Source organism: Solanum dulcamara, chromosome 9, assembly GCF_947179165.1.
Source record: "Solanum dulcamara chromosome 9, daSolDulc1.2, whole genome shotgun sequence".
Classification (NCBI taxonomy): Eukaryota; Viridiplantae; Streptophyta; class Magnoliopsida; order Solanales; family Solanaceae; genus Solanum; species Solanum dulcamara.
Window position 1 is genome coordinate 2447026 of NC_077245.1, and position 16943 is coordinate 2463968.

General features: G+C 33.0%; 2 protein-coding genes across 2 annotated transcripts; one reads left to right on the top strand and one right to left on the bottom strand.

The window, feature by feature from the left end:
• The first annotated feature begins 6358 nt into the window (after positions 1-6358).
• On the top strand, positions 6359-10931 carry LOC129902820 (proteasome subunit alpha type-1-A-like). Its single transcript, XM_055978233.1, has 2 exons — positions 6359-6826; positions 10260-10931. The coding sequence occupies exons 1-2, from the start codon at positions 6476-6478 to the stop codon at positions 10731-10733; spliced, it is 825 nt and encodes a 274-aa protein (XP_055834208.1). The 5' UTR covers positions 6359-6475; the 3' UTR covers positions 10734-10931.
• An 879-nt stretch (positions 10932-11810) lies between these two features.
• On the bottom strand, positions 11811-15541 carry LOC129903417 (uncharacterized). Its single transcript, XM_055978969.1, has 8 exons — positions 15220-15541; positions 13852-14115; positions 13699-13770; positions 13540-13578; positions 13233-13340; positions 12828-12925; positions 12608-12719; positions 11811-12282 (listed from the first exon to the last, which is right to left on the bottom strand). Exons 1-8 carry the CDS (start codon positions 15391-15393, stop codon positions 12019-12021), a joined length of 1131 nt encoding a protein of 376 aa, XP_055834944.1. The 5' UTR covers positions 15394-15541; the 3' UTR covers positions 11811-12018.
• Positions 15542-16943: the final 1402 nt, after the last annotated feature.

Here is a 16943-nt window from a genome sequence, read left to right on the forward strand (position 1 = left end):
AATACTAAGTAATACTAAGTATTTAGGTGGTATATAAGGATTTTAGTATTTAGAACGAACTCATAGCAATTGCTAAGATAATGAATGAAATATTCAAGATTAAATTGTACGGCAATATTAAAAAAAAAACAATTCAATATTTTAGTTGGTATGAACTCGTAAATAATTGTGAAGAAGATGAAGTCGGAGAGGAACAATTATAAAGGATATCTGAAATGTAGATTGTACGTAATTAAGACCTCTAAAAGAAAAATCGTAATTATATTACCATATAAATAATTCTTTCTTATAGAGAATACGATTATTATGCATGCATGCATGAATCTCAATTTATTTTTTCTTGATTTTTAGTGAAAGCGGATTAAATTAACAACAGATAATATATAAACGTTGTTATCATATCTTCACTATTAAAAGATCAAGTCGACATAATTATGACGCAAAAATACAAAAAAAAATGTATTACACGTATAAACTCTGAGATTCTCATGACAATTATTCCATATTCAAAGATTAATCATACAAAGGGTGGCCCCTCCCTCACATGAAATTATGAATTTGAGGATGCCATAATTGGGTGTGTAAGCTCCCATTATGGAGACACTAATTGAGAGAGCATCGAAATGGGAAAATCATAGTTTGCTTAACCATTAATTTTCATTTTCATTCATGACCTAACCACTATCTTTATTAATAAAAAAAAATCAAATCAAAATACTAAGTATTTAGGTAGTATATAAGGATTTTAGTATTTAGAACGAACTCATAGCAATTGCTAAGATAATGAATGAAATATACAAGATTAAATTGTATAACAATATTTTTTAATAAATATTTTCAATGTTTTAGTTGGTATGAACTCGTAAATAATCGTGAAGAAGATGAAGTCAAACGGGAACAATTATAAAGGATATCTGAAATGTAGATTGTACGTAATTAAGATCTCTAAAAGAAAATTCGTAATTATATTACCATATATATAATTCTTTCATATAGAGAATACGATTATTATGCATGCATGCATGAATCTCAATTTATTTTTTCTTGATTTCTAGTAAAAGCGGATTGAATCAACAACAGCTAATATATAAACGTTGTTATCATGTCTTCACTATTCAAAGATCAAGTCAACATAATTACGACACAAAAATACAAAAAATATGTATTACACGTGTAAACTCTGAGAAAAATCTCACTTAAATGAGAATAAAACGGTAGAAATTTTCGCTGATGAGGGTCCTTATAAAAATGAATTTCAAACAAAAATAATTTTTTTTGAGTGAACGAAAATGACAAAATAAAAATACGTCAAACTCTCACTTTATAGAGATAGATTATTATAATTATATTAATACTAATAATAGTTTATTAAATTACAGTATGATTTCAGAGGTTTCTTGTTCGAATAGTAATAAGAAGGAGAATTCTGAAAACTATATGTGTATTTATATTTGACACCTTTTATAATGATAAACAACTCATCTTATTGTGATTTTTTCTTGTAATCTCAAAAATAAAATAAAAATATATCACTCCACATTCTCATAGGAGCAAAGTATTTGTCATTGTCTCGACTGTACTATCAAAGCCTTGGAAAAGTCGAGGAGAAATATATTCACTAGTTATAGTAATACAATCGCTTAAAATTTTTAAAAAATTCAAATCAATCATAATTTTATTGAGACACGCATATACACTCTATTTCTCTTTGAATATCTCATACAAGATTCATCTAATATAAACTCATGCAAAATAAAAAAAACAAATACTAGTTATAATGAATATGGAATATAATTATGGAAATTAAAAGTAAATTTTAAATTTATTAATTGAAGTTCTGATTTGTCAAATACTAAAGTGTAAAAACAATGAATTTGAACCTTATCTCTAATTTAAAATGGTGAACAAACCTTAATGAATGCTCACTCATTTCATGGTCAAAATATATCTTTAATTTGAAAGGTGTATTTTGGTGGGGTCTATTCAATATTAGATATTTATTATATATTATATGATTCAAAATTTTATGGCGTAATTCATCAACAGTATTTTAAAGTTGGCATAATTTTTCATTTAGGCATCTCAAGTCCTCAGGTAAGCCATGTTCATTATGAACAACTAAAGTAAGGTTGGACTGTGTCATTTTGATATTTTTTGATGACTTGATAACTTGTGTGATTTTCACTCCGAATAAGCGCGTGAAAAGCCTAAAAAATTATATATATATATATATATATTTTTTTTTATTTCCTCCTCCTTCTTCTTCATCTTTCTTCTTCTTTATTCTTTTTCTCTATCTTCTTTATTTAATATTCTACCATGAATGAATCTTTCACAATTATTATTTTGTTCTCTTCAAGATTTTATTCCAACATGTTACTATATCAATGTAATTATAGATCTAACATATTAATCAAAATTGACAGAAACAAAAGAAAGAAAGAAGAAGAAATTCATCAAGAGAAGAAATAAAATCTGAATTTCAAGAAATTTTTGACTAAGACTCCATTGTTTTCGTCAACGAGTATATAAATTTGTTAATCTAATACTCCATTTATTTCATTTACAAAAATAAAAAATTACCATTTTAGTCCATTAATTTCCAATTTTACCTATTCATTTTGTATTTTTGTCATTGCAATTATTTTGGTTATTATTTTGATTAACGACTATTAACATTTTGGTATATAATATATTGTGTAGCTTCTTGAATTTTATCCATTAACCTTATATGAATTTTTTCAAAAAATAATTAAAGAAGATAAAAAGATGGAGTGATTGATGGTTACTGACAATGAAGTTCTAATGACTATAGCGGGGGAATTCTTGGGGAAGGAGGGGTTGAGCAGGTTGGTGGGGTGGGGGTTTAGAAAATTGCTTTATTATTTTTTTTATGAAAAATAGTTTTTCTTTTAATTTTTGTATAATTTATTTTTTATTATTTTATACCCAGATACCACATGTCATCTTTTAATTAGTCATTATGCCACATCATCAACGAGTGTAATGTACACACATTGTAATTTTAGTTGATTGTCAAAAAAATATCAAAATTACATAATAAAACTTAACATGAGTTGTCTAAAATAAAAAAAATCTACTTAAGATGTATAAATAAAAATTTGCGCCAATTTTTAAGGATTACTGATGGATTCAGTCAAACTTTATTGTTATGAAGTTATGATGGTAATAGCTTTCTTACTTTAAACAACAATAAGGACCCACAAAGTAATGGCATCATCTACCTATCTTTTAATAGTAATAAAATAAAACTATACTATAGTTTTGTTGCATTGGTGATAGCACTCTTTTTCAAAGTTTAAACTTTTAAATCCTTCATATTTAGTTTTTAATTTAGACAGTTTTTTTTATTATTATTTTTAAAGTTTCAAACATAAAGAAGTGGCTAATAAAGGTTCAATTCAAAACCTATTGTTTAACACAATAGTGTCTTTTCCTATGACATTATTGGGATATTAATACATTAAAAGGAGATCTCCCCATGGACCATTTGGCTCATCTTGTTTATCATAACTTTTTTATGAGCGTCCAAATTAACTTTACTGTTCACTATAATGATTTTTCCAGTTCTTTACTATTCTCTTTTTCTCATATGCTATTTACACCATATGAAGCCACAACAAAAAAAAAGTGCTCCCTTTTGAAAGTCAATGGTCTTTGCTTAAGGGTGTGTTCGGTATAAAGAGGAATATATTCTTGAATTTTTTTTTTTTAGAAAAATGAATAGAATTTTTTTTTATTTGATATAATTAAGTAAAATATATTATCTTGAAAATGTTTGTATATAATTTTAACAAATTAAATATTATCGGTAGTGGAGGTAGGAGGGTGGGGTAATAGGGATGGAGGCTATGAGAACAGGGGTGTGCGATAGAGGGTGGCGATGACATAAATAATATATCTGGATATGATTTAAACTAGATGAATTTTTTTTTGTCACTCTAAAGATCCTAAAGAGTTGATGATTAATTCGTGTGAGAAGTAATCTTTGACTTCAAATTATGATCTTTAAGTAAGCTTGCATATATTTTTTTTTAACGAATTTCATGGAACACAACTCTCACACATATCGAAGTAACTCTCTTCGGTAGGATTTGGACATTTACCGTAGCAACGATGCTATGTTAGTTCTTATTTGGGCACATGATAAGATTATTATTACCCCTAGTAGTAATTTCTCCTTTTCAAAATCGAATTACCACATCTTGACCATACCACAGACACACACAAAAAGAAAAAATGATGGGATATTATTATACATATAGAAAGTCTTGGGTAAAAATGATTAAAGTGCTACTAAATTGTCTGATGAAGACTGAAGAGAATCTTTATGAAAAGGTGAAGCAAATATATATAGTACTAGTAGTAAAGAATATATATGAAGAAGATCTAAAAGATAAAGTAGATCCTAAACTCATCAACATCCTACTTTTACTTTCACTTCTCTTTTTCTTTATTTATATTTATTAATAATTAATATAGTAATTGTCAATGTTCTTTAATTTCAATAAGATCTCTCAAGAATATGCACTGCTAAATCGTGTCTTCGATCTATGGCTTTATCAGTCCATGGCACACATCGCACTTTCTGATCTATTAGTAGCTTTTTTTCATAAAAAAAAAAAACTCCTTTTGTTTGTTGCTTGTACACCCATATAACTAGTTAATGTGGCGTGTTTAATGAGCGGGTTGAATTAAATTTGGACATATTAAAATATGCTGAATGAAGAAATGAACTGTGCATTAATTCGCCAAAACTTGGATGAACATTGTGTTTTCATGAGTTGATTTTACTTTGTCATTCCTACTATTTATCTATGTTTGAATTCTTCATGTGTTTTGACGTATATGTGTGTCTCAACGAATACGATAAAAGTGTGAATATTTCTTACAAATTCTACACTGATATCGAAACCTTACACATATATACATGTATTCACTTACATACATGTAAGTGAATTTGTAACATTCATTATTACATTATTCACAAGCTTTATTCAATTCAATTAGTTTTTTTTTTGAAAAAAAAGTCGTTCAAGTTGGAATTTCATTTCACTACGTCAAGTTGCATAAATACAAGTCATCTAACTATCTAAGTACTACGACATGAAATGTCATGTAATTCTCGTACAAATCTTTTAAGACAACTCATTAACGAGTTCAAAATTCACTCAGTTTCACTTCACCAAACAATTCTCCCTTGAGGACTCAAAATCTAGAGGACAATACCCCAATAATTCTCCCTTGATGTCCTTTTCAAATTGATGTTTAAGATTTGTCCTTATTTTTTGAAAAAGTTTTGTATTTATTTGTGCTTGTTTTGAATTGTCATAATAGTTGAAAAAGCTTAAAAAAACACTTGTTATTAGACTTTATTGAGCATGTTTGTTGAAGGAAGCAAAATAAATCTTTTGAGTCGCACAACGTTTTAATCAAAAGAACTTTTTGAGCAATTTACCCCTTTCAGTTTTCTTTAAATGATTAAATCTAATCATTGAGAACCGGTGGAATTTATATTAGAAGGTTGTGTATCAAATGCGGAGTTGTTTGGACCAATTTGAAGCAAAAAAATGTTGCAAAACTTTCTATGCAATATCGGGATTATTTGTGAATAATCACTATATCAAAAAAGATCTTTAACAGTAATTAATTAGCGTCAATAGTTTAATTGCAGTTAAATATGTCTTTAGAGGCAATTACTAGCGACAATTTAACACTCTTTGTAAATGCCGTTAATACGTATAGCGACATTGAATCTAATGTCAATTAACTAGTGCCGATAAAAACTTTAACACTCTTTGTTAATGTGTATATTTATTGCAACTAAAATTTATTTTTATTATAGTGAATTTATAGCAAAATTGTGATACCATTTGTATTGGAGTTCTGACGATCCATCCGGACTCATGGTAAGATCCATCCATCAAAAATTTTGATGATCCACAAAAACTTGTGAACAATTTGTTTTAAAATTAACACCAATTTACACTCAAATCTTGACGATTAATCAAGAATCGAGGCAAGGCAAGTCTTGGCGCATCATCCATGTGAACTTTTAACGATCCAACATGACTTGCGGCAAAGTCGCAAAGTCCTGACCCGCAAGCTCCAAATTCAGATTTACAACCTACTTATACAAAACTTATTTAAATGAAATCAAAACTCAAACAATAACACAAAAATAGCCTATTTGTGCAAAATTACTTAATAAATCACCATGAATATTCAGGCCCAACTATAATGGCCGTAATTGGGCCTAATCAGAATAACGGCCCATGACGATGGCGGCCCAAAAAACCCATCTTTTTCACTCTGCCTTGAAGAAAAAGAAAAGGTAGCTCAAAGCTTTCACTCTCCAAACACCATTAAAGGGGAAAGAAAGCATAGCGCAAAGTTTGTGATTCCAACTCCAGAAAACAACATCGTTTTTGATCGACAATATTTCGTAAACACAATGTTCAGAAACCAGTACGATACCGATGTGACGACATGGTCGCCGGCGGGAAGGCTATTTCAGGTTGAGTATGCAATGGAGGCAGTGAAGCAAGGTTCGGCGGCGATAGGTTTGAGATCGAAGACGCACGTGATTCTAGCGTCCGTTAACAAGGCAAATTCTGAGCTATCTTCTCACCAGAAGAAGATCTTCAAAGTGGATGATCACATCGGAGTTGCAATCGCTGGACTCACTGCTGACGGCCGTGTTCTTTCTCGTTATATGCGTACTGAGTGTATTAACTATAGTTACTCTTACGAGTCGCCGTTACCTGTCGGGCGTCTTGTTGTTCAGCTTGCTGATAAAGCTCAGGTCTTTCGCTCAAAACCCTAATTTTTTTTTATTTTGTTCTTAGTTTGGTTTACTATTTGCTGATGACTTGAATCCTTGTTATGGTCGATGAGATTGAGGGTTAGGGTTTTACTCTGGATTGAAAAATCCCCCTCTAACTTGGTGGAAGGTCAATTGGATTTATTTCCACAAATGCTAGTTATCATGTCATTAGTTTCTCCATCGTTCATTCCTTGTTGCTTCCAAACCACAACAAATAGGCAACAAATCTAGGAAAGTTTGGGGCTTTGAGGCTGAACTGGGTGGGTGTCAATTACAAAGTTATTCCTTTTATCCCTTCAATTGCTCCAATTGTCATCGACTCTTATGAGTCACAATTTCAATGCTGTTAACATGATGAAACTGAAATGGTTAAGCGTGAAGCAGATTGCAATGTCTAAGTTATACTTATCCATTTGAATGAGGTTTTTTTCAATGAGGAAACAAAACCAATAGAGCTTGCTGCCTTAGTTTACAAAATCAGTGAGTTGCCTATATGCAAGATCTCCATTTCTTCCACCTGAGGTAACACTACCCTAGATTTCTTGTAACTCCACAAAGACTTAAGTTATTTTATATAACTGCTGAAATGGTGGAAAAGTTTTTCAGTTATTTTATATAACTGCTGAAATGGTGGAAAAGTTTTTCAGCAAATGGCTATCGGACAGCTGGGGAATAGCTTGAACACCTTTCTTGCTCTATGGACTAGAGTTGGAGTTTTTGTCGTAACTGCTCTTGTGCAATCCTTGAATAATGCCTGCTCACCCTACACTTGTCAAATATCCATAAGATCAGTTTGAAACTTGGGTGAAAAAAGTTGCATATTTAAGATTTATCAGAGAATATGACCTATTTAAAGCTGATAGGTTCTAAGGCTTTTCTTTGGGTTATATTTGGAGCAAGTTACCGTTCTATTTTACTATCAGAGAACTATCAAGTTTAAATTATGATTTTATGCACTTCTAGTGCATTCAAATGCTGTGACCAATGATGTACCTTTCAACATATTCCATAAGCATCTACCTTTTTCTAGAGAAGTAAGATGTGTTATATATCATAATCTACGTTGCTCAGATATGGTGGGGCCACTCAATACGAGTGCAGATCTAGAAGTTGGATTCATCATCACCTAAATCTTAGGATTCAGGAATAATGATAGGTGCATGAGTATGAGTGCTAAGATACAACTAATGAATGTATATTACGACAAACTCACTTCGTTTCAATTCATAATATTTGTGTGCCTATAAGACGTTTGATACTTGGTCTTAAAAGTGTCATGGCATTTGTGTGGCTATTAAAGACTTATCATTAAGGGTAAAATGGGACATTCAAGTAAAATTGTTTCCAAATTTACAACGGTAACATTCTTTTGGAATGGACTAGTGTTGTGAAAGGCGATTGCCTCGTCGCCAATGGCGAGTGAGGGGAGGCGAGGTGACCCTTCATCTCTTATTAGCTTTCTGGAGAGGCGATCTTCAAAAGGTGGCGACAAAGGCGAGAAAGGCATCGCCTTTTGCATTTCCTTAAAAAAAGCGATCAATTTAGGGTTTTAAAAGTTAAAAGGTAATTTTAGGGTATTCTTTCCAAAGTTACAATTGCACTCTTAGACTGCGACTGTGACTCCAACCAGTCGACTCGACTAGACTTCTCCGGCGACCAGACATACTTTTCCGGTGACTCCAAGTCCAACCAATACGTATTTCTTCTTTTCTTTCTAATTTCTTCTTCTTTTCTTTTTCGTCTAATTCTTTTTCCTCCTCCTTCAAACTTCACAGTTTCTTCTACCTCTGTTTTTTCCTCACTGTTTGACTTTTGACATGGATGCGACAAGAATTTTGAAGGATCTAAGCAAACATAGATCACAATCAAATTGTAGCAATGGTTGCCTAATAATCCCCCCCCCCCCCCCCCCCCCGTTTCTACTTTACGAATGAGGTGGTTAAATTTGTTCCTGCATGTTGGTAAATGATTACTACTTTGACATGCTTCAGTGTGCACCTTTAGAATTTTCAAGTTACATGCTTCTTTTATTTGGAGTAAAATTGGGTATAAATTCATTGGATTTTCATGTCAGATATAATATATGATGTTAGGAAATTAGATACTATCTAGAAAAGGTGAACATGGTATTAAATGAGGTGCTGCTATGTGTAGTTTAGTAGTAATAGTTGTTGCTGTTGTTCAAGCTTTTAAGAATCCCATCGCTCTAAAAATAAAGCATAGCATAATTCACACTATTTGAATTGGGTACCTTGTGTATGCTTCCTTACCGGTCTTATCGCAAACTATAACACATACTAGAGCCAGCTAAGCAGCAAATTTTACTTTTCCTGTTTAGAGATTAAGACGAGGGGTTTGCAGTGTGAAATTTTTCACAGGTACTCCTTGAAAATTTTCTTTTTGCCAACTGTTGGTGAATGCAGTCCAAGTAGGCGTTGCGGTTGTTTTATTTTGACAGCAATTTCTCATATAAGGATTCTGACAATTGCACTTAGTTCCTTAAAATGTAGAAATCTCTCATTGAGGTAGAGGAAAATATAAACATGCGCCCAGTAGAGCAAAGCTAAGGATAAGGCCAGCCAGTTCATGGTGTAGTAGGCCCATTTTGTGATGATACTTTTTTAGGTTTTGGGGCATAAGATGTGTATCAGTAACTGTAAAAACTAGTGTGTCCTGACTTTTTTACTGTAGAAACGCAACGGAAATTGAGGGACATTTTTCCATTCAAGTCATTGTGGACTTGCCTTGATATGAGACCCAGAATTGTGATGTTCTTTCTGCTTTAATGATTTGGATATAGTTACATCCAGTTTACTCAATCCGTCTTACTTGTGTAATTTTTAGTTAGTTCATGAGCTCATATAAAAAGATTTTAAAATAGGACTCCTCGAGTTCTTCCCAAGAAAGCATATGGTTTATTTGGATAAGCAGGCTGAACCTTTTCCTTCTGCACAATCCGTTGCGTGTTTGTTGATAGGTTGCATCAACTGTGTGGTGGCTGATATCGGATCTTTTCATAATTTCTCCCAAATTGTTTTCATGGAAGGAAAAAGTAGAGGTTGATGGTTGGTATGCTTCATGTTCGAACAGTTCTGTTCCGTAATACAAATAAAAAACCAACAAAGTTGATTTAGTTCCCTTAGGGATGTGTTTGACAGTGAACCAGTACACCTACAAATGACACATGTAGAGCCTTGTCCATGGGGTAAAAGTAAAGAAAGAATAAAAACCATTTGGGTCTTTTGTCTTGTCCTGGTGGATACGGAGCTAAATGTATTTTTCTCCTCCATTTCTCAGGATGATTTGTTAATGCAACAAATGTATATATTGGTATATGAGGCTAACTGTCTGATTCCAAAGTTGACACCTGTTGTTGCGCTTTATCTCATCTTAACATTTGCTTGTGTGGCAGGTTTGCACTCAAAGATCCTGGAAACGGCCTTATGGTGTTGGCTTGCTTATTGGTGGACTGGATGAGTCTGGTGCTCACCTTTATTACAATTGTCCTAGTGGTAACTACTTCGAGTATCAAGCTTTTGCCATTGGATCTCGGTCACAAGCTGCAAAAACCTACTTGGAACGTAGGTTTGAGACTTTCATGGATTCTTCACGTGAAAGCCTGCTTAAGGATGCACTCTTTGCACTGAGAGAAACTTTGCAAGGAGAAAAACTAACAAGCTCCAATTGCACGGTTGCTGTGGTTGGAGTAGGAGAGGCTTTCCATACATTGGACAAGGAAACCATACAAGCATTGATCAATGAATTTGAGATAGCTGGTGAAGATGCTCCTGCCGAAGCCCCGGAGCAAGCTGCTAGTGATGAACCAGCAGCACCTGAAGAGGATGCTGCCCCTGCTGATCAAGGAGCTGCCCCAATGGATATTTGATAATGTTATGTCTTCCTTTAGGCCTTACTTCTTTCATATTCAGAGATTTCTTCTTAGAATGTCGAGATTTTGTGCGCTACAATGGGTAATATTGTCTGCTTGGATGTTTTATTATGCAATCATGCTTTACTTTGGTCCAAACATTTCAAAGCTCTGAAATTGAACTATAAACAGCTTAAATGACTTTGTTGGGTTGGATATCTCTCTCTCTCTCCCCTCTCCCCTCGTCCCACCCCCTCCCCTTTGTGTGTTTCGTTGTTAGGCACAGTTCATTTTCTTCAGTCGGAGACTGTTGAGGAAATGACAACGTGGCCTTTGTGGTTCACTATAGTTCCATAAACAGCTGACCAAATGAATAGGTTATTCTTTTTCTCGTCCTAATTTGGGCAAGAATAGGGAGGACGGTTGCTTATAGTAACGGTTGGACTAAACTTGATATGTTTTGATTAGAATTGTTGTTAGAGCAACTCATGTGTATCCCTACTTGTTAAAACTGTACAACTTAGAGGTTATATGCTGATGTTTGATTCATGAGAATATATTCTTACGAGTTAGGACCATGTACATTGTTTGGCAATACCTAAAATAAATTTAGCTGCAACTTTTTTTCCAGCAAAAGTAGAAGTTAATGTGACATAAAATTTTTAAAGTGCTATTGTTAGCCAGTGTGTATTTGGGTTCTCAATCTTCACTCAGAACAGTACAATATTGTAACATATACATCTGGGATACTTGTGCAAATGATTATGATTGCTCATTATCAAATCCAGTTGCAACTTGCAAGGAGCAAAATGTCCTATAATTAATAATTGCAATCGATTTGAATCACAATTTGGGTTCTCAATCTTCACTCAGAACAGTACAATATTGTAACATATACATCTGGGATACTTGTGCAAATGATTATGATTGCTCATTATCAAATCCAGTTGCAACTTGCAAGGAGCAAAATGTCCTATAATTAATAATTGCAATCGATTTGAATCACAAAGAGAAACCATCGATATAAACAAAATGTTCGATTAAGAGGTAAAAGGTTGATTCTCTGTTAAATGGCAGCTTTCAAGACATTGCATATAAAACCGAATCTTGACACATGAATTAATAATATGAAGATCCAGATTAAACAATATGAACTTTTACGTTCAACATTTCTTCGCGAGAAGTCAAATAACAAGGAGTAGGCACTTAAAAAAATACAGCGCTGCTCTTTCTGTTGAGTTAGGGGTGGGGGGGTGGGATGGCTAATGAAGAAGCCTTGTGACAGCAGAACAAGGCCACTCTTCTATGTCAAAACAAAGGATTTGCTTGGCTCTGGAAGTTGGAGTCCCTTGGTCTGCATTTGTTTGTACATCCATTGCCAGTTTTCAGGTGTTACCTCACCCCCAAGAGATCGAATCACAGAACCACCACTGCAAGAACCTACCCGACAACATTCCTCCAGTGACAGTCCTCTTACCAATCCATACAAAAACCCACTTGCAAACAGATCTCCTGCACCTGTAGCATCAGTAATTTTCGCCTCGCCAATTGCTGGAACGCGCACAAACTGAAAACCAACATAATACTTTATGTTTATAACCCTAATAACAGACACTAAGTAAAGATTATAAAATTATCAACGGAAAAAACCATTTTATGTGACACTCTTTCCTTTTTAGTCAATAATTAGTTTTAAACCTTAATGACATAATTTTATAGCCACAAAAATATTATGGCATGTTTAAAACCACAAGTTCTTTTAGAAAAGTCCTCCTTTGTTAAACTCCATGGCTGGTCAAATACATTAACATAAAATGAAATGGAGAGAAAATTTAAATTGCTAGTAGCCAGTACTATAAGAATGACAGGAACCACCGAGCAGGTACAGATACCTCTTTCTCATGTTTCGCAATGCATCCGTTTTGGGCTAAGGTGACAACAGCCCACTTGCAATGTTTAGCCATATATTCAAGTGCTGCATCGGGATCTGCTTTCTCTTCACCCCTGCACCAAATGTTGGAAAGACATAAATCTTCATTTGCATGAATTGCCTATCAATATTGTAGTTGATAAACATAATTTCGTAGTTTTAACCCAAAGACAAATAATCACCTTAGCAGCTCAGTTGCTTCATCCTCGTTTGCAAAGCAAAGGTCTATGTTTCCCGACTCCAATAATTCAATTAGAGGTAATTTAAACTTCCTCACCATCTGCCATATATTAAGAATATCAGAAAGCCACATACACAAAAAAAGGAACCCCCAAAATCTTGCAATCTATTCAGACATGTTCAACGGAAACGATGTAATTTAAGTTTCATTCATACATGTGTTCTTTTATATGTTTCCGATTCTCGTCTTATGAAATTTGTTTTCTATGGACTGCTCAAATAAATAAACGAAATAAGATCTTTGTATCAATTGAGAAGACATGTAATTGGTTCTGCTTCAAGAAATCAAAGCAAATAATGAAATGTCAAACTTCTAATAATACCATGTAGCCTATGCCAACAATTACCTCAAAGCTGGCTAGATCGAGCGAAACAAAAAGGCCTTCTTCCTTTGCTATTTTGATGGCCGCCTTAATAACTTCTACATTCAGTATGGCATATCTCAATACCAACCACTGTTACAAAAATAGAGGCAAATAAGTGAAGAAGCTTTCAATGCCACAATTTCCTCCAACGAGTAGAAATTAAATCGATTTCGTAAATGGATCAGACAAACTCTACTTGTTACTGGGAAAACATACAACATTGTAACAATTAATTGTATTAAAAATGATGGAGATAAGCGTTAAAAAAAATCAAATAAGGAACCCTCACCTTGGAACCTTTGAAGTCCTCTCTTTTCAGTTCATCTGCCTGATAAGTGATAAGCAAGGAAATAATAACACAAGCATAAGGTTCACTTAGTTTAATATTTTACACGTCATTAGAATCATTAGCCACTACTGAATCTAACTAGATGAAAGTGGAAAGCACCTGCACTTTCACAGAGCCAGACAAACAGGGACGCATGGTACGATTGCCAACTTCGTCAACCAGACAAACACACTGTACATCACAAATTACACATAAATAGAAACCGGGGAATCATCTATACACAGAATCCTATTATACAACAAATGAGGTCACCTGAGCTGTAGTTCCATTCTTCAATCTCAATCTTGAGAGATCCACTTTGTAAAAGCCCATGTTGCTCATAAATAATTTACCTTCTTCATCTTCGCCACAGGCCCCAATGATCCCACTACTAATCCCAAAGCCAGCAGCCAACCCTCTAATTGTATTTGCAACACTACCTCCAGCTATGGTCTTCAATAGGGATTCATTGTCAGTAGAAGGAAGGATATGGGCATTAAGCTCGTTGAGTATATGCTTCAACTCTTCAACAGCAACCTTCAGTTAACAAAGGAAACTAAATGGATCAGAGTCTTGTTTAGAACAAATAAGGACATTTATAGCAAACATAATATTTCATGGTTTTTGTATTTTAGCATGCCATTTTTTAATAAAAATTATGCCTCTCCTAGCTGGCAATTATGGGCAAGATAAGCCAACCAACAATGGTCAGCTACATGAATCCTATATTTCAAATCAGTCTTCACACCCAACGAACTCAACACTCAGAAATCATAGTTTAGACTATTTTACTACTGCTTTCATCCTTTATCCGGGCTTGGAACCGTTTACACATAGGCAGAAGGGAAGGTAAGATATGCAGTAACATAATATTTTAACAAATGAATGAATCACAAGGATTAGAGAAAAGGGAAGTATATGAATCAAATGTAAAATGCATTTTATCAACTCAACCAAAACACCCTCTTAGTCCAACGTATCAAATGCAAGCCAAATTCCCTCATCTTCTGTCTCAGATTGACAGTAGGAATCCCAAAAGGTTATTTTACAATGATCAGCCCATAATGTTCAATTCTAGAATCACAAAAGACAAAACCTCATGATATATCGAGAAACTGAAATCATCTCACCCATAACCTGCCTTTCAGATTCTGTGATACATCAAACCTCATCGGCAAAAAGGTTCGTTCTTGTTTTAACTCATTCTCTCTTTAGCTGATATACTAGATTTTGCTATATCAATAGATTGTTCTATTTGGATTTTGACATTGTCACCATCCCATCACAATGAAATTATAAAGCACTAGACAGATTCTTCTCAACAACAATCAAACCCAGCTACCAAACTCCCTGTCCTACCCCACAACTAAAACAAGATAATTAAACACACACACACACACACACAGAATCAGAAGATCCAATTAGGGGGGACTAAAAGGTATAGCTAGCTGAAACTAGGTATTCAAAGATCTATTTTTTTTTAGTAATTGGCAATAAAACAATCAATTATTGAAAAATCAAGACAACCCCAAACCTTAAAAACCACAAACAATCAAAAAGATTTCATCTTTATCACAAATAAACTGTATATAATTGAGAATCAAGAATCAAGAAAATTGAAAAAAAAGAAAGAGGAAGTACTGGGAAAGAGCCACCACGTTCGCCAGGAATTTGGGAGAGAAGAGACCAATCCACCTTAGCTATATGGTCTACAAGGGCAAAGGGTTGGAGTCCAAGTACTACTGGTGCACCTATGTTTCCACTGTCATTGTGATTTTCACCATTAATGGTGGCTGGTCGAATTTCAACTCCCATAATTCCCTTATAAATTTTGTAGAAAAATGGAAGTTTTTGATTTTTTTCCCCCCTAATGGGATGTTCCTCTTCCTCCCACACCGTTTCCCCAGTGTTAATTATCTCTCTGTAATCCTCCAATTTATAGCGGCTCTCTTCTTTACTGCAACACTGTTCACTACTTGTCCACTTGTTTTCTTTTTCTTTTGTTGTTTTTCAATGAGTTTTTAGCCAAAAAAAAATTATGTACTTTATATATGAGAATTGGTCTATTTTAGTCCTCCAAATAAACTTGAAGAAGAAGTGTTTTTAAGTCTTTAAATTTGCTAAAATGGAGCAGTTTTGTTCTAACTATTATCTAATAAAATGGATTTAAAAAATAACGATGACTATCAATTTTTTTTTTGTAGACGCACTGATAATCGATCGAAACAAATTGAATTGTCTGATTGAAAAATCTATCGACTCGATTGATTTAAGTTCAAATTTTATTTTATTTTTTAAATATATTCGATCAGGCTATGTTGTTTTTTGCGTTAAAATAATAATAAAAAAAAGGTCGATCGAATTTAATTATTACGTAAATCTTTTTTAGTATAACTGATCGAGTAAAAAATATATTTTGAAAAGCCAATCGAGCTGGGTTGGTTATTTGTTCAAAATTCTGGTCAAACTTTTTAAATAAAATGTCGAGCTGTCTTTTTTTAATTTTTCCGACTTTTGGCTAAAAAACAACCAAGTTCAATCGATTTTAAGTTTTAAAAATAGAAAACATTCTAGGACTAAGATCGATTTGATATTCTATTGATTTAAAAGTCGATCGATTTTTGATAATTATAATTATTTTTTAGATCCATTTTATTAGTTGGACCAAAAATGCATCACTTTAGCAAATTTAAGAAACTAGAGAGATCCAAAATTATATTTGGAGGACCAAAATAGACTTAATTTTGGCTTAAAACTCAATTTTCAATCCAGCCTCCATAGATATTTTGATTAATAAGCTAATATTTGATGACGGCGCCAATCATGCTTTTATGAGTATTGACAAAAAATATGGCCTCCAAATACAAATTAATATATTTGTCTTTTTTATTATATATATATATATATATATATATATATGTTTTTGGAATTTTTATTAATGAATAATTTCGTATATTTTTATCTGCAAAATGAACTAATTAATTAAAATCGAACTTTTCTTACGAGAACAACACTAAACTTGCCTGTTCATGTTAAATTATTAGGAATTTTGTACCTCCTAAATTGTTGGCCACAAAATTAAAAAATTGTCTGGACACGGAAAATATTATTCGTTGGAATTCTGGTTGTATCATTCTGCATGTGGACAGGAGCAGATATAACTATATCTATTAATTTCATTATTAAAAATTTTAAACGTTGAACTCATTAAATTTAATTTTTAAATCCACCTTGAATAAATTCTATTTGAAGTTAAAAAAATAATAATCTCAAGTTTACTACACACCAAAGCGTTTAGCATCAATCATTATGATTTCTTTCTAAATCTTTTGTTTATATAAATTTTTTATTTTTCTCGCCTATAC